Source organism: Acomys russatus, chromosome 26, assembly GCF_903995435.1.
Source record: "Acomys russatus chromosome 26, mAcoRus1.1, whole genome shotgun sequence".
Lineage (NCBI taxonomy): Eukaryota > Metazoa > Chordata > Mammalia > Rodentia > Muridae > Acomys > Acomys russatus.
This window is the reverse complement of record NC_067162.1, coordinates 11,001,352-11,019,784: the sequence shown is the minus strand read 5'-3', so window position 1 is coordinate 11,019,784 and position 18,433 is coordinate 11,001,352. Positions and strand designations below refer to the sequence as shown.

The window sequence follows — 18,433 nt, the reverse complement described above, 5'->3', positions numbered from 1 at the left end:
GCTATCTTTGGCCGGGCGTGGTGGCACACACCTTTAATTCCAGGACTCAGAGAGGCAGAGGCAGGTGGATTGCTATAAATTCGAGGCCAGCCTGGTCTACAAAGCCAGTCCAGGACAGCCAAGGCTACACAGAGAAACCCTGTCTCAAAAAAACAGCGGGGGGGGGGGGGCAGGGGCAGGGGGGAGGGAAGCAAGCAAGCAAACAAAAATAAAATCATAAGAAGTTGGCTGGACAAGGCATTATGTTTTCTGAACCTCCCTCTTTGTGCCAATTAGCTAATCGTGTCGCATTGTGGAAGCCAAGCTCACACCTGTGGGATGGGATACTGTCACCGCATGTCAAGGATAAAAGACAGAGGCCATTTTGGTCCTGGTGTGCTTGCTAGACTAGTTTGGAGTTTGGCCCATACTCTTAAAAAAAAAAAAAAAAAAAGGCCTTGCCACGCTCCATTCACTTTGTTGGTATGTTCCTTTATGGAACATGGAGGTTATTCTTTGTTTCTGACAATTTGAGGGCTTATCTTGAATTTCAAACCCACCTGGGAGATGTTCAGATTCCCTCCCCTGGGAGACACATGCCCTGTCATGTTGTGGTGGCTCCCAGGGTCTCAGGTAAAGTGGGCTGGCAAGGCTCCCAGGATGGAAAGTTTCTCGTTAAAGCGGGAAATGGCCCAGGAAGACTGAACCGCACGCACAGTAGGTGCCAGGACACTCAGGAAGCTGTTCCCAGAGGAGGGGTGCCATCCCTAAGGGGCTCACTGGGCTCTCAATTTAGATCCCAGAAATCCTCTCCTTAGGGACGGGGGGGGGGGGGGGGGGGTTGAGATAAGGACAGGAGTGGGAAATCCTATAATGAGCCAGGCAATGGTGTAATGAGTCCAGGATAGACAAGGCTACCTAGAGAAACCCTGTCTGTCTCAAAAAACCAAAATAAATAAATAAATAAATAATATGCAAAAAGGTCATTAAAAAAAAAAAAGAGTAAGACAGGGCGTGGGGAGGGCCTGGAGGAAAGTAAGGGGGGGGGGGCAATGATGTGATCATGAAGTAGGGCCACCAACAAAAGCAAGGCCACCAGGGCTCCCTTCCCAGCACCCTCGTGGTGCTCTGCAGAGGGGTTTTAGAAGAGCCACAGCACCAGGCACTTGCCCTGGAGCGGCTGCCACTTAGGCTTGCGGCAATCTTTTGCAAACGTATCAGCGGCTGTCATCTAGGACTTCCTTGGTACTTTCAGAGCCATTCTTTGTATACGACCTCAGTTGTACACATCCCTGGCAAACCAGGAATTCTCGTGTAATGGCTGCTAATTGCTTAGGTAATGGTCCCTTCACACGACTCCCAGATCAGATAGGAGTTTTTGGTATGTGGGAATTGACTTTGATAAAAGGCCTTTTGTGTAACAGTAAAAGTGTTTCGGCTAGGCTGTCAGGGAGTTGGGTCTGTCAGAAGCCCATGCCCCTGCTGCTAGTAAAGTCTTTTTTTTTTTTTTTTTCTGAGACAGGGTTTCTCTGTGTAGCCTTGGCCATCCTGGACTCACTTTGTAGACCAGGCTGGCCTCGAACTCACAGCGATCCGCCTGCCTCCGCCTCTGAGTGCTGGGATTAAAGGCGTGCGCCACCACACCCGGCTGCTAGTAAAGTCTTAACATATCCCGCAGTGCCCTTCTGTCCTCCGCTTAAGTTAAAACACTCCTCCTCTGACCTCTGAGGGCTCTTGCATGCGTGTGGTGTACACACACACACACACACACACACACACACACACACACACACACACATGCACATTAAATAAATCTTTTAAAAGATTCTCACAGTTGAACTTGTTAACCATTGATGTTCCTTCATAGGAGGAGGGCATGGGCAGGGTCACTGGACCCTCACTGTCCAGCCCTCCCTGCCCCGCCACACCCCCTCCCCCTCTGCCCCGCCTCCCAGTCAGCTGCCACAGGTTTGCACTTGGCCTTGAGGTCTTGAGGAGGAGCCAGAGTATAAAGACAGGGGAAGACTAGAGAGAGAGGGTTCCACCTATGCAGCTGTGGGAAAGGCACTGTCCATACTGAGTGAGGATTTTCCAGTGTGCCTTTCAGGTAACCCACGTTCTTGTCAGCAACTCCTCAGTCAAAATCTGTAAGTAAGCCCTACAAAGTCTTCGGTCCCACAGGGTGAACTTCCGTTTGTCATTAGAACCTTGTAAGAAGGGGATAGGCTGGGTGGTGGTGGTGCACACCTTTAATCCCAGCATTCAGGAGGCAGAGGCAGGTGTATCTCTGTGAGTTCGAGGCCAGCCTGGTCTACAAAGTGAGCCCAGGACGGCCAAGGCTACACAGAGAAACCCTGTCTTGAAAAAAAAAAGATAGGTCAAAAAAAATGTTAGAAGGATGCAAAAATGGAAATGGTCTTAGTAAAGAAAGCTTTATGCATGAAGACTAACATAGCTGGATGTTTCCAGAATAGAAAAGAAAACTAGGAAGCCCATGTAATTTACAAAAGTCTGAGTTAGTTAGTTAGTTCAGGTTTGTAAATGATTCTTAGAGACTATATAGATAACATTGACATTTCTAAGGTCAAAGTTCAATACATCAATGTCAAATGTCTGTTTAAATCAAGGATGCTATTGATCTGCTCTTGATGATCACAAAGACTGGTTTAAAGGACGGACATGTATGGCTAATCTAGGTTTCTTGGTTTTTTTGTTTTGTTTTGTTTTTCGAGACAGTTTCTCTGTGTAACAGCTCTAGCTGCCCTGGGACTTGCTCTATAGACCAGGAGAACTCACAGAGATCTGCCTGTCTCTGCCTCCTAAGTGCTGGGATTAAAGGCGTGCGCCACCACCGCCTGGATGTAACATATGTTTCTTATATACAAAGTGATTTGCTTTTGTCCAGACATGCACAGTAGTTGAAATCCTTGACTGGTGTAACTGACCCCTCTGGGTGTTCAGTAGTCATACTTGAAGGCCTATACTGGTATGGGCAGAGGGATTAAAAAGTCAGTATTTTCCCCTTTTGCCTCCAAGGTCAACTAGATTCTGGGGCACTGTGGGGCATCTCTAAATATGTTCTGTAATCATGGGAAGTCGCCTGCTCTCAGGGAGGTCATGGAGACCCACTCACTGATTCTAACCAGCCTCCAGCCTCCAGAGGTGTCCACGCAGAGGAAAGAGTCCTCTTTGTGCCTAGTGAAGCTGTGTTCAAGCAAGGTCTCCCATTTGTCCTTACAAAAATGGAGCAACTATTAATGGAGCCAGAGGTCCCTCAAACACAAGCAGTGATCCCTGAGGATCAGACCCTCTACTGGGCTTGACTAGAGGAAAAAAAAAAAAAAAAAAAAGAAAAGAAAAGAAAAGAAAAAAGAAACAAAGAAAGTGATTAATTTTGGCTATCTATGGGTCTTTACTGCCCAGGAAGAAAGATAATGGGGCTGGAGAGATGGCTTAGAGGTTAAGAGCACTGTCTGCTCTTCCAGAGGTCATGAGTTCAATTCCCAGCAACCACATGACACAAGCCTCTATAATGAGCTCTGGTGCCCTCTTCTGGCATGCAGGCGTTACATGTAGACAGACCGCTGTATACATAATAAAATAAACAAATAAATAAATAAGTCTTTTTTAAAAAGTATAACAAAGACTTTGCTGCCGCAGTGGCACACACCTTTAATCCCAGCATTTGGGAGGCAGAGGCTGAGTTGAAGGCCTGGTGTACATAGAGAGTACCAGGACAACCAGGCCTACATACTGAGACCCTGTTTCAAACAAACAAGTGCTGCTTAGATTTTTTTTTTGAATGATTTGTTTATTTTTATTTTATGTGCATTGTTGTTTTGCCTGAATGTATGTCCGTGTGAGTGTGTCGGATCCCCGGGAAGTTGAGTTACAGACAGTTGTGAGCTGCCAATGAGGGCCTGGGAATTGAACCTGGGTCCTCTGGAAGAACAGCCAGTGCTCTTAACCTCTGTGCCATCTCTCCAGCCTCCTGTTTGTTTGTTTGTTTGTTTGTTTGTTTGAGATGGAGTCTCTCTGTGTAGCCCTGGCTGTCCTGGCACTCACCTGGTAGGCCAGACTGGCCTCGAACTCAGAGATCCTCCCCGTCTCTGCCTCCCAAGTGTTGGCATTAAAGGCGTGCATCACCATGCCTAGCTCATTTGCTCAGAGTTGAGACTTCAGGTTTTGACTCACTGTAGAACCTACCTGAAGCCTGGAGAGGTAGACTTACATAAAACAAACAAACAAACAACAACAACAACAACAAAACGAAACCAAAACCAAACCAACCAACCAAACAAACAAATCAAAATTCTTCTCTTTCACTCTCTAGCGCCATCTGGGAGGCCCTTACACTGTGATTCTAGCCAATCCAACATCTGAACTGCTGCCTGAAAACAGATCCTGCGGTCATCACTGTTGAGTCAGGTCGCTAAGGCCAAGAGAAAAGTGAGGACGGGCCTGCCAGATGGGCGCTCTTGTGAGCCCATTTAGTGAGGGGACTTTGATCTGGACATGGCTTCTGGTCCCCTGCCCAGGCTCTTCTTTTAGTTCTTCCCCACATCTCTTTCCACAGACCAGTCAAAGGTCTCTTTGCTCCCTGCATCTGACAGTGGAGGGGAGATGTGCTCTCTGGATGGGTAACTCAAAACTTGATTCCTCAAATTCAGCTGGCAGGAGCCAGATTGGTTGTCGCCACAAATTCGCAGTAGCACTCAGGGTGATCTCTTCAAGAGGTGGGGGTGGAGGTGGTAAGAACAGGAGGTAGAAATTGTCGAGGCAGTTTAGGGTAAAAAGGCCCAAAGTAAACTTTCTTTGCTAAAAGCCAAAAATATCTTTGTGCTGCTTAGCAGCCGCCTTCCCCCCCCCCCCCCCCAGACAGGGTGTCTCTGTGTAGCCCTGGCTGTCCTGGAACTCACTCTGTAGACCAGGCTGGCCTTGAACTCACAGAGATCTGCCTGCCTCTGCCTCCCAAGTGCTGGGATTAAAGGCGTGCACCACCACCGCCCAGCAGCAGCCCCATTCTTGTCAGGGATCAGATATGCTGTGCTGGCTAATCTTATGTCAACTTGATGCACAAACTACAGGCATCTGAAAGGAGGGAGCCTCAGTTGGGGAAATGCCTCCATAAGATCAGGCTGTAAGGCATTTTAAAATGAGTGGTCGATGGAGGAGGGCCCAGCCTATTATGGGTTGTGTCATCATCCCTGGGCTGGTGGTCCTGGCTTCTATAAGAAAGCAGACTGAGCAAGCCATGGGAAGCAAGTCAGTAAGCAGCACCCCTCCATGGCCCCTGCATCAGCTCCTGCCTCTAGATTCCTGCCCTGTTTGAGTTCCTGTCCTGACTTCCTTGGAGGATGAACAGTGATATGGAACTATAATCCAAATAAACTCTTTCCTCCCAACTTGCCTTTTGGTCATGGTGTTTCATCATAGCAAAGACACCCAACTAAGATATATGCCAAAGTGTTCTGGGGGCCCTGATGTTTGACTCATTTCCCAAACAGCTTTAGAGTTACCATTTCAGCAGAGAGAATAGTAAAATAGCAGTGTGCCAGATAGTTTTATGTCATCTCGGCACAAGCTAATGTCATCTGAGAGGAGGGAACCTCAATTAAGAAAATGCCTCCATTAACCCAGTCTCAGAAAGACAAACATGGTATGTACTCACAAACGGACATCAGCTGCAAAGTAAACAACACGTACACTACCATCCACAGACCCAGAGAAGCTAAGTAAAAAGGAGGGTGGACTGGAGATGGGGGTTCCAGGGTAGGGGAGGGTATATAGCCTGGTTTCTTACTACTTTGTGGGTTCTTTCTTCCACCCTTCACTCATTTTCTTCTTCCCTTTCAACCCACTAACACTAGTTAAGAGAGAAAAAGGATAGAGAGAAAAGGAAAGAGATCCCTGAATAAAGTCAGGGGTCTGAAAGGGGGTGTTATCTTAGACTGCTTCCTGCTGATTAGGGGCATTGAGCTCCTTGGGGCAAGTATGAACTTCACTGTCAGGAGATTGAATTTCTTCTTCTTTGCTCACAACTACTTAAAGCGTGACCAATGTCACCAATAACCCTCTGTGCCTCTCAGGGCCCTAGCATTTATATACTGTCTGAAAAGTCCCCAGAACTCCAAATGTCACAAAAGGGCAAAAACTATCTGCAGCTGGCAAAATCATGGCCCCCACCAGGCACTAGACAAATCATAGACAGCTCCTGAGAAGCAGCCCCGTATCCCCACACCTGGGATTAAAATGAAAACATATTCTTATAATATTTCTTTTTTTGTTATTGTTTGGGGTTTTTTGTTTGTTTGTTTTGTTTTTTTGAGACAGGGTTTCTCTGTGTTGCCTTGGCTGTCCTGGACTCACTTTGTAGACCAGGCTGGCCTCGAACTCACAACTCACAGAGATCTGCCTCCCTCTGCCAATAAGCAACACCCTTCATGGGCTCTTGTGCTGGCTACTTTTGTGTCAAGTTGATATAAGCTAGGTTCACCTGAGAGGAGGGAGTCGCAACTGAGAAGATGCCTTGGTAAGATTGGACTGTAGCCAGGCCTGTAGGACATTTTCTTTCTTTTGGTTTTTTGGAGGGATTCGCCTGCCTCTGACTCTCAAGTGCTGGGATTAAAGAAAAGTGTGTACCACCATGCTCAGCTTGTAGGGCATTTTCTTAATTAGCAATTGAGCAGGGAAGTCCCAGCCTTTTGTTGATGGGGCCACTCCTGAGCTGATGGTCCTGGGTTCTATAAAGAAAGCTGGCTGAGCAAGCCAGGGGAAGCAAGTCAGTAAGCAGCTCCCCTCCATGGCCCCTGCATCAGCTCCTGCCTGCAGGTTCTTGCCCTGACTTTCTTAAGTGATAACATGATGTACAAGGCAAAGAAACTCTTTCTTTCCCAACTTGTTTTTGGTCATGGTATTTCGTCAAGGCAATTGTGACCCTAAGCAAGACAAACAGTAAATGTGTGTTGAGACAAAACTCCTGGTCAGGAGAGTGGACTTCCTGTCTAGGGTGAAAAACCTCACAATCCAGTTGGGCTGGGTTGATCAAATAGTCTTTTCTTTAGGAAGAGGGGCTTACCTTGAACCATGCTTAAGCTATCACTTATTATAACAAGTTTCCTGTTACTAGAAACTTCATAGTTTCTTCAAGTCGGGCATGGTGGCGCACGCCTTTAATCCTAGCATTTGGGAGGCAGAGGCAGGTGGATCTCTGTGAGTTCGAGGCCAGCCTGGTCTACAAAGAGAGTCCAGGGCAGGCAAGGCTACACAGAGAGATCCTGTCTCAAAAAACAAAACAAAAACAACAACAACAAAAAAACTTGAAATGGTCAATATATGCTGGCTAAGATGGTGCGGGGATTGTGAGAAACAGTCTTTTTCTATTGAAAGTAGCTAGTGAGCAAGGGCTCCTGTTTTCTGAATCTTCCGTGTCCCCTTTGAGCCCACTGGCTGATCACATCAGCTTGTGAAGTAGTTGCCATCAAAGGGGTGAAACAAAGTCAATACCTACATCAGGGATACAAGACAGAAACGACTTTGGTTTTACTTGCTGGGTCGCCTGGATCTTGCTGTATGCTTTGTTAAAAAAAAAAAAAAAAAAAAAAAAAAAAAAAAAAAAAAGAACTGCCTTGTTTTGTTAGTGTGTTCCTTTGTGGGACAAGGACTCCCTGTTAAGATGCTGGCCCAGTCTGCCTAGCAACCTATGACATCATTACCTACCTGCCAGTAGGCGTGCCCCTGCCCAGTATATTAAAGGACAAACCTGCCTCACCCCGCTCCCCCTCTTATTCTCTTAATTTCTTGCTCTCCCTCCTCCTCTCTCGTCCTCTCTGTCTCTCTCTGGAATGCCCCCTCCCATCTCTCTCATGCCCATATATTTCTTTTCTTTTCCTTTTTTTTTTTTTTGGTTTTTAGAGACAGGGTCTCTCTGTTAGCCCTGGCTTTCCTGTCTTGCTTTGTAGACCAGGCTGGCCTCAAACTCACAGAGATCCACCTGCCTCTGCCTCCCAAGTGCTGGGATTAAAGGCAGGAGCCAGCACGCCAGGCTTGTTGTGGTGAATATTTCATATCTCATATTTCATTGGTATTTAAAACTCCCACCTCAATTCAACTAGATAACACCCGGAATATTCCTCCTACGCTCCTGCCCTGTCCAGGATCCCTGTCCAGAAAGCAGTAGCTGGAAGAAGAGGAGGAGATGTGAGAAGGACTTAACTTCACGCCAACTGGCAGAATCAGAGGGACCACATCCCCCGCCAGAAGAGTAATGATCACACAGGATGAAGACAGGTTCGAACCCAACCTAAACAGAAGCTCGATTCCCCCAGGCCCCTCCTCACCGGAACAGAAGCATAAGCGCCTGGAAGAAGGTCCGGAAGTTATTGTGCTTAGTGATTTGGAACTCATCCTCGTCGCTGTCCTCATCTTCCATTTCAATGCCGATGTTGCCAAACACCTGGAGAGATGGAGGGTGACAACCGGTACAGCCACAGCTGCCCTGGCTCCCTCTGTGGCCGGCTCCCCTCCCGCAGCCCTGGTACCCCAAGGGTGTGGGATCACCTGCATCCCAATGATGGCGTAGATGAAGAAGAGCATGGCGATCAGCAGACAGACATATGGTAGGGCCTGGAGGGAAGGAAGGCAGTGAGGAAGGGCGCCAGGCAGCTTGCCCAGAGCTGCTTGCACTGGGGTCAGGTGATCACGTGCCCTGGGCTGCTTGGGTGCGGGACGAAGTCTTCGGAGCTCTGTAGACACTGTGCGCTGACTTTAGGCAAGAGTCGTGCTCAGGGGGGACGTAGCTATCACAGAAGTGCTTTCAGCCTGGTTTCCTCATCTCGCCCAGAGCTAGGGGTCTGCTCTGGCCCGGACCAGCAGCAGGAGAGGCGGCTGCGGCTGCGGGCTCACCTTGAAGGACTGCACGAACGTCCACAGGAGAATGCGGATGGTGTAACCCTGCCGCAGGAGTTTGATGAGTCGGGCAGCACGGAAGAGGCGGAGAAAGCTCAGGTTGATGAAATTATTCTGAGGAGATGAGGAAGAAAGGTGACCATCCACCCACCCTGAGGAGCTTAGAGTAGTTAACACTCACAGAGACCCCTACGTGAAGCCAACCAATAGGAAAAAAGCAAGCCACACCCCAAATAAGGAGGGAGAGGAGAGAAAGCATCGTTAATGCAATGGAGCAGAGGGGAACTTAAAAAAAAAAAAAAAAAAAAAAAAAGGAGTTGGGTACGGGGAAGGAAGATATCAACTGAAAAGCTTAAGCCCACCCAGCCAGGCCCACTCACAAGTGGGGAAAAGGTCGGGGGGAGAGGAAGGAGGAGAACGGAACAGGGTTGAGGAGGAAATAACAAAATAGCACGGAAAAGAAAATAATACATCCGAATCATCCAATCAGGAAAAAAATCGAGATGGTTTTTATTTCTCCCAACAACCAAATGCACTGAGACGATAGGACACAAGCGGGTCAAATTGCAGAACCCAGCACAAGAGTACAAAGCACAGACACGGGCGGGGTGGGGGAAGGGCGCCAGCACACGCAGGCCTAGGGGGCAAGTGCGGTTTCGAGGGCATGTTACGCTCGGGGCCAGAAATGCATCTGTCCTGGGACTCACCGGGCACCCTGCCCTGCCCTGCCCTGCCGAGCTGCCCACCCGCTCCTACCCGCCCTGACCTCACCCCACGGCCCAGAGGAGCAGCGGCCTGGAGCCGATGGGGAGAAGCGGAAGGGCATCTTTTCTTACCCCCTTGGCGAGCGGGTATGGGGAGGACGGGAGGGAGCTGGGGCTGTTCGGCTGCAGGGTGAGTCCTCGCTGCCCGCTGAGTCGGAGAAGATGCATTAGGGGCCCTTTTCCCCCCTCTCAGGGATGGCTTCTCAGCTTCTGGGGCTGGGTGGTGTCTCGGGACCAGGCCTGAGGGAAGCAGGAAGGATCTCAGCTCCCAGGGCGAGTGGGCTCTGATCAGCCCAGGGCCTACCAAGGGGCCAGTGCTGGGGGTGGGCAGATGACTACTCCTGGCCCCAGGACTTCCCTAGGTGGGCCCTGTTTGTCCTCCAAACCCAGGTCTAGTCGCTGCCTCTGGCCTCCCACCCAGGCTAAGTGGAGACAGGAAACTGGGCAAGGCCCGAGCCTCTTCACGGGAATTTAGTGACCCAGAATAGCCAATGAAAGTGATTTGTTGGGCCTGCTGAATGTTTTTTTTTTTTAAGTTGTTACTTTTAAAATCAGATTTTGCCCACCAATCTGGTTTTTTTTTTTTTTTTTTTTTCTCTCTTAGGCCTCTCACAGCTGTCCCTGGAGCCTGGCTGTATGCTCTCCAGCTTCCTAATCTCTCTGGTTTTTGAGTTTTCTGCCTGGGGACCACACGGTCACTACTAGCAGGCATGAGGCAGGAGGGCACTGGGTCTCTGGATAAGTGGGAGCTTTCTGCCCCAGTCTAAGGATTTGTCTTGGAGCCAGGTCACATGGCAAGACTGGATGAGGTCTAATGATGAGAGATGCCTGCTGTGTAAGCAGCATCTTCTGGCCTTTCATCTTTCCCTATTTGCACAGTGTATTGTTTATTTATTCCAAACAGGGTCGTAGTATCATCCAGGCTGGTCTTGAGTCTGAGATCCTCCTGCCTCAGACTCCCAAATGCTGGGATTGCGGGGGGGGGGGGGGGGGGGGCACTGCTATGCTCTGTTTTTGGGCGGTAAATTCTATGTTTAGCCTGCTTCCTGAGAGAGGCAGCCCTTTACTGGACCTGTGCTTTGAGCTAGCTCTGGCTTGGAAGCTAAGAGGCAGTGACTGCAGTTTGAACAATTTCTGAGGCTGGTAAGAGGCCTCTGGTGGAAAAAAAAATGTGGCCCTTGGGCTCCTAGGGGTGGGGAGTAAGCCTTTTGGGCCCAACCATGGTGACTGTTTCAAGAGCCTTACACAAGTCTGCAAAAAAACAAAAAACAAAAAACAAAAAAAAACCCCAAAAAACTAGCTAAGAGTCACCCATCGTGTCCTCTCTGCTGATTTGATGCCTGGTCCTGCCTGGCCACCCAGTTCCACTGGGATGGGACCAAGGAGTAGTATACCCAACCCTCTCCCTGAACCCCGCCCCCCTCCAGAGAACAAGCCATCCCTTCCATGGGGCAGATCATAACATGTGGGCTCGGCTGAACATGCAGAGGTAGGGGTTCCTGGGAGCAGTCCAGGGCCGGGGGAGGGGTGGGCGAGCAACCCGGCACATGCAGAAGCAGGGATCTAGCAGCTGCTGAGCATGCTCACACATGAGGGAGAAGGGGTGGGGATCAGAGAAGTCAGGGGTCTTAGGCCTCATCTGCTCTTGCAGCTCTTCCTGGGTCTGCCGTGGAGTCCTGTTAGCACACAGAGCTCCCAAGAGGTGTCCTATTTCTACTCAGACCCCCACCCTGTGCTCCAGGGCCCAATGGAGCCGCAGTGGAAGATCCAGGCTCAGGTGTGTGGGGGATGCTGGTTCTTGTGCTCTCCCCAGTGACATACTCAAGGGCAGGTGTCCTGTGGGTTTGTAGAGTGGGCACCACTCACCCCAGATCCCAAAAGTCCTTGCTAGTAGCAGATGCATTTCCCCTCCCAGTCCGTCCCTCAAGCCCCAGGCCCCTAACTGGGATTCTTCTGGGGCATCCAAAGGGCGCCTCAGACTCAAACTGGCTAGAGGTATTCTCCTCACAACCCCGGGCCTCCTCCCACTCCTAACTTCCGTCTCTAGCTTTCCAGAGACACCCAGCCCTACCCTTCCTTCCCCAGGCCCCGCTGAAGACCCTCCTGCCACCCCCTACCTCCCCCACTGTCACCTCCTGGCACTCACTTCCATCAGTCTTGTCTACTTAGCGCCAGAGGTGCCCCTAACTTAAATCCTCCCACATCTGTTCATCGCTCAGGATGGAGCCCCGATGATGCCCAATCCCTTCATCTTTCCAAATCAGCTTCCGCCCCTGCTGTACGCAAGTCCCCTCCTTTGCAGTCTTTGACCTCTGGAGACTCTTCCTGGCCACAGGGCTGGGGGCCCAGAGCACCGTGCTAATGTGGCCTGTTCTTTCTCGCAGTGCAGTTACAGTTTCACGTAGAATAGGGGTTGTAGGATCGAAGTCAGCCTCCCCTACTGCACAGTTAGCCAAGCAGGGTAGCAACAGGGGGGCCACAATTTGCACCATTATTAGTGGCACCTGACAGGGACCAATGTTTATTGTGGGCACACCACTGGAGGTTCTTCCGAGTGTCTCCGTGGAGGTGGGCAGAGGTGGGGGATCACAGCAACTGAGGATTGTGAAGGGGACAAGAAATAAGGTGGGAGTAGATGTGGCATGCATAAAGGACTGTGTGTGTGTGTGTGGGGGGCTTGAGAGAGAGTGCACACATGTACTTGTGGTATCTTGAGGAGAATATGGATGTCCAAGTCCGTTCATTCTCTATTTATTTGAGGCAGGGTTACTGTAACTATGGCTGGACAAGAACTTGCTATGTAGACTAGGCTGGCCTCAAATTCGCTAGCTTTAACCTCCTGAACACTGAGATCATAGCTCTGTGACACCACTCTGTGATTGGGGTGAGGAGACGGGTCCACCCTGGGGTCCTAGTGGAGGGAGAGAGCGCTCCTTTCTTGCAAAGGACGCAGACCCATAGGAGCAGAAGCCTCAAATTCATAATCCAATAAGACCAACCAGAGGGAGCTCTAGGAAAGGGGAGAAAAAGAGGGTGGGAGACAGACAGGGCGGGGTGGGTGGGGGATGCAGTGCTCGGGCATCCACAGGAAAGCTGGTGGGGCATGCAGTGCAGTCACAGTTAATGTAAGGCATTTACACTTCAGAAAGAAGTAACACCAACCGGATTCTAGATGCAGATGTTGAAGATGGAGGGGGAGCGGGCGGGCGGGGGCAGTTGGGGAGGCGATTCAGCGTTTTTAATTTAATTTTTTTAGGTGGATTTGTAACCAGTGCCAAAAAAACCAATGGGTTTCGGTTCCCGGGCGGGGAGTGGGGTGGCAGTGGCGGTGGCGGTGGGTTGGGAGGTAAGTCATTGGTGTATGGACACACAGACCACGTCATGGGTGAACAAATGGATTTCATAGTGCATTTTGATTGGATGAGTTTTTCAGACGGCGTTGCGCCAATATACAGTTTAAACAGCAGGCATGGAAAGAGACAAGACAAGAAACACAGTCATTATCCATTGCGCATGGGCAAACCCGCCCCCGGCCAAGTCTGGGCAAGGTATAAAAGCCCAGGGCTGTGCTAGCGCTAGGGTCTCTGTCTAGTATCCCAGGGAACTACCTGTGCTCCTGCTCTCCTACGTCAGCTTGACTCTAGCCTCGCGGATAGTGGCCTTACCTGGGTCCTAGACAGGGGCTACCACACCCGCGCAGGGTGAGGACAGGCTATACCATCCCTCTCCCCATCATCTTCCCCTCAAAATGATGGTGTCTCAGGGCAGTTGGGCTGCTCATCAAAGTACACTCACGGAACCAATAACAAGAGAAATAAGAATAACCATTGGGTATTGCTTTTTGTGGCAGGTTCTGTGCCAAGCACTTCAGGAGGATGACTTCTTTTGTGTGTACACTTATGGCTAGATGCAGAGTCTCCCACAGACAAAACTAGAGCTCTGCCACGGAGCCACACATCCACACGCCGTGGGTGGGGTAGGGTCTAAGGCATGTGCTGTGCTCACTGTAGGATTGCAGGCAGGGGCTCTAGCACTGAACTGCATTCCCAGCCCACTTCCCCTAATATTTTTTTTTTAAATTACATTTTATTTATTTATTTCATGTGCCCGTGTAGGTCCCAGGGATTGAACTCAGCTAACGTGGTGATTTGAATAAGAATGTCACCCATAGGCTCACATAGTTGAATATTTGGCCCCCAACTGGTGGAACTGTTTGGGAAGGATTAAGAGGGGTGGCCTTGTTCGAGGTGAGGCTTCAAAAATTCATGTCATTCCAAGGTGGCTCCTAAGTTCGCCCCCCCCCCCTTACTTCATGTAAGTTCTCAACTATTTTTCCACCTTCTGGAACCAAGAGCTCTCAATTAAATGCTTTCTTTCATACGTTGCCTTGGTCATGGTGTCTCTTCACGATCACACCTGAAGCCATGGAGTCATCTTGGTGGGCTCTGACTGTTCTTGTCCACCCTTTCTTTTCTCTAAAGCAAGAGCCCTGCGGGTCAGGCATTCTGTGTGTTTGCTCTTTTGTCATGTTTGGTTTTGTGCTCTGTCTCTAGCAGCCGTAACTCCCCAGGAAACGGCAGATGCTCAGTGTGTGGCCCCATCAAAGTCTGAGTGAGGGTGAGTCCTGTATGGAATTGATGAAGTTGGTAGCATTATCCCTACTGCAAAAGAGGTGATCTGACAAGAGAGACTGGGTGGTGGTGGTGGTGGTGGTGGAGCTGTCAAGCAATTGTAATGGTCTAGATGTCTCTGAATTGGCCTCTATGGGCCACCATCCTATCTGCTAAAGTAAGCAGTGGGGATCTACACCTATGGATGTCTTTTTTTTTTTTCAATTCAAGACAGGGTTTCTCTGTGTAGCCCTGGCTGTCCTGAACTCACTTTGTGGACCAGGCTAGCCTCAAACTCAAGAGATCCACGTGCCTCTGTCTCTCGGCTCGACCTATGAATATCTTACTGGCCCCTGGAAGTTCCAACCAACTCTACCTGCTCTCTACCTTGCCCTCCTCCCAAACTCTGAACCGAAAGAGACATCGTCTTAACGCTGCCTGACTCTCCTGCCTGAAGGCCCCAGCAGTGCCAGCCTTGGAGGAGGAGTGGGAAATGACTAAGTCTATTCTGAGGGTATCCAGAGCTTGTGGGAGTCACTCAGGCCTTGGGTGAGTCCCTTCTGGTGCTGGGTGTCAGTCAGGTTCCTGCTGTGTGAAAAGAGATGACTCCCCTTTACCCATCCAGCCCGTGAAGGACTCATTTTCTTTCCCCATTTTTCCTGAGTGAGCAAGGGCCACTGGTGGGAGAGGACAGGGAAGACAGGGCCTCTCCCCACTGTGCTGTCTGCTAGCTGCCACTCTGGTCTGTGCCTAGCCCTTCCCACTGAATTTCTTTGGATCTTTCACCCTCTTGGACAATTAATTGTCTCACTCGTTAGTCCTTTCAGACCCTTTGAGGCAATTCTCCTGTGCACTCATCTGGGACTGTTAGTGGGAGCCAGTTTGTATGAGGTGCTTGGCACAACATTCTGTGTGTTTTTGTTTTGTTTGGGGTGAGAAGACCAATCCAGGGCACCACACAAGCCAAACCAACACTCAGAGACTGGGCTGTACCCCCAGTCCAGTTATTATTATTTCCATTGTCATTGGGGGAGGGCCACCCACCCCACTAGTGACCCTAGGCATTGATGCTTTGCTTTTTGCCTTCCGGTCCTCTAGGAGGATCTTCTACTGACCCTTAGTCTCCTGAGGGTTCCCAAGCCAGGGCTCACTGGCTCATGGCCAAGGGCAAGGTCTGGGAGGGGAGCTCTGGGGTCCTGGGTTTACTTGAAAAGGAATAATGACAATGTGGTCTGAAAGCTCAGGAACTACCCCACTTTCCCTGTTTGGAATGCCTGGGGCCGGTAGAGGGCCGCTTAGTCCAAGGACTAGTCTAAGGCCTTGAAAGTGTTATCCCCACCATGGCCAGCAGGGGGCAGTGGACCACAACCTGTGAGCTAGTTGGAACAGGAACTCCTTTTCCTTTTAAAAGTGTGAGTTCAACGCAGTGAGCTGGTAACACTCTTTATTCATAATTCACCAACCACCAGGCTGGCCCTATGTCCCGTCACTGTGACCCTAGAGCTCCCTTTGCACCCTGAAACTACCACCCAGAAAAACTCTCCACATTCCAGTCTTACGCTGCGCATCTGAAGTTCTCCCTCTATGCTGCTGGCCAAGCGCTCGCTGGTCATGGCCCACTGTGGCTGCCAGGAACTGCTGCTTCTGGGCTCCCCCCTCCTGCTCCCCGCCCCCACTACACCAGCCTGGAGTCACCCAGAGAGAAGCTGGCAGGAGACTTACCCCAAACTCGGTGACGAGGATGTCTGTGATGCTGCCCAGAACAGTCACAAAGTCGAAGATGTTCCAGGCATCGCGGAAATAATTCTAGAACAGGGACCCACAAAACAAAGATGCCAACAGAGGGCTCTGTGCCCTCACCTCTCAAGGCCAGAAGGGGCAGATTAGGGTATGACAGCTGTATGGAGAGGGTTGTTCCACGTCATCAGAGAACTCCTTGCTGATCCTTGACAGCTTGTCCCAGATGGGACTCAGAAACTTGCCTCTGCTCTGCTGGGCCCATCTTTTGGAAGCTTCTGAAAGTTCCTCAAGCCCTCAGGACATCACTGAATTCCTTACAAAAGATGCTAGGGGTGATGACTGTGAGACACTGTAATTTTTTCCCCCCAAGACAGGGTTTCTCTGTGTAGCCTTGGCTGTCCTGGACTTGCTTTGTAGACCAGGCTGGCCTTGAACTCACAGCAATCCACCTGCCTATGCCTCCCAAGTGCTGGGATTACAGGCGTGTGCTACCACACCCAGCGTAATGTTTGTTTTTAATGATTTACTTATTTTTATTTAATCTGCATTGGTGTTTGTCTGCATGGGTGTCTGTATGAGAGTGTCAAATCCCCTGGCGCTGGAGTTACAGACAGTTGTGAGCTGCCCTGTGGGTGCTGGGAATTGAACCCAGGTCCTCTGGAAGAGCAGCCAGTGCTCTTAACTGCTGAGCCATCTCTCTGAGACATTGCAATATGAACAGGCTCCCCTTCTGTGGCTGGCAGCTAAGATGCAGGTAGAGTCAATATTTGAAACCAGGCTGAGGGGCGCTCAGAGATGGCATGCAGTACCCTCCCCCAGCACCCCCCTCCCACCCCCAGGACGCTTAAGGCCACTATCTAATAGGGCATCCTGTGAGTTCAGATCCCGTCTCTACTACCAGAGCTGTGTGGCTGTGGGTAAATGGTGTAGCTTCTCTGTGCTTCTCTTTCCTGATGTGGGTGAGAAGGACAAGAGAGGGCATTGCCACAGGGGCTTCAAGGTGGCTGAGGCTGCTGTGAGCAAAGCTGGTGCTGCTGGCCAGTGAGAGGTATTCTCTCTCTCTCTCTCTCTCTCTCTCTCTCTGTGTGTGTGTGTGTGTGCGTGTGTGTTACACATACACATGTCCACATGGGGATGGAGGCTACAGGTCAACTTCAGGTGTTGTTCCTCAGGAGACCTCCATCTTGTTTTTTGAGGCAGGGTCTCTCACTCAATTAGACCTCACTGCCTCAGTTAGGCGAGCTGGCCAGTGAGCCCCACGTATAGACTCTCCTGACTCCACCTCCCCTGATGGAATCACAGATGCACACCACCATGCCTGGCTTTTAGATGATTTTTAAAAATTTGAATAATTGCCTGGTGTGGTGCCGCACTCCTATAATCTCAGCACTTGGGAGGCAGAGGCTGGTGGATCTCTGTGGGTTTGAGGCCAGCCTGGCCTACAAAGTGAGTCCAGGACAGCCAGGGCTCTTGTTACACAGAGAAACCCTGTCTCAAAAGAAAAAAAAATTTTTTGAATTACTGTGTGTATGTGTGGGTGTCTGATGTCCTGGAGCTGGAGGTACAGGCAGCTGTGAGGGGTTTGATGTTGAGTGCTGGAATCAAACTCGGGCCCTCAAGCTTGCACAGAAAACACTCTATAAACCAACCCCAGAGGTCTCCTAACCCTACGGCTGTACCCCCAAGTAACTGGGAGGCAAAACACCTCCTTGATGAGTGGAAAAAAAGTTCCTGTTGATAGAAGAAGCTACAGACTCAGAGGATGCTTGTTACCGCCTCTTCTGACTGACACATGTCCCAGCTGCACTCTTATCCCATGTTCCTTGGCAATGGTCATAGACTCAAATCCCCAGAGGCCCCCCTGCCCCCCAACAAAACTTTCCATGTAAGCAGCATTTTCCTTGACTCTCACACAGTCCTTCTACCTCACAGGGAAGGCCCCAGAGCTGCAGGTGGCTAGGTCATCAGACAGTGAGTGTGGGGTTTGGAATCTGATACACAGTAGGTGCTCAACAGGTAAGTTCTGGGGTACGCTTGCCTGGAGGGCATTCGGGTCCCGTTGGCATTCTGGTATTTGGAACCACCCTTCCCTTCTCCCCATATATCATCGCCAGCTTTCTTTACACCCTTGCCTCCCTGCCTTGGGGTCAGGGCCTGGCAGTAGTTCTTGATTGACAGCCACTGGGCGCTCAATATTCCACCTCCCTCCCTCGGGATCACGGCTGTTGAATGTGCTCTCTGCTGCCACCTGGAGGGCTCCGGTGGGAAGGGAGCCCCTGGTGCCCTGAGCTGAGAGCCAACTGGCACCGGTTAAGACATTGCTGGCAGCAGTGGTGTCCCTGTCCTTGCTGTGTCTCCTGTCCTGCCCCTTTTGAGACTCACATTCCAGGTAGATCCTTTGCCATCAGCCCTCATCTCAGACCCCTGCTTCTA

General features: G+C 50.3%; 1 protein-coding gene across 1 annotated transcript in view; it reads right to left on the bottom strand.

The window, feature by feature from the left end:
- LOC127209651 (voltage-dependent P/Q-type calcium channel subunit alpha-1A) overlaps nt 1-18,433 on the bottom strand; it is a 142,966-nt gene that overhangs the window by 31,633 nt on the left and 92,900 nt on the right. The window contains exons 28-31 of the mRNA XM_051169332.1: nt 15,983-16,066; nt 8,884-9,000; nt 8,539-8,604; nt 8,319-8,434 (exon numbers count right to left, since the gene is read on the bottom strand). Coding sequence (XP_051025289.1) covers nt 8,319-8,434; nt 8,539-8,604; nt 8,884-9,000; nt 15,983-16,066 — 383 coding nt within the window. The remainder of the gene's footprint in view (nt 1-8,318; nt 8,435-8,538; nt 8,605-8,883; nt 9,001-15,982; nt 16,067-18,433) is intronic.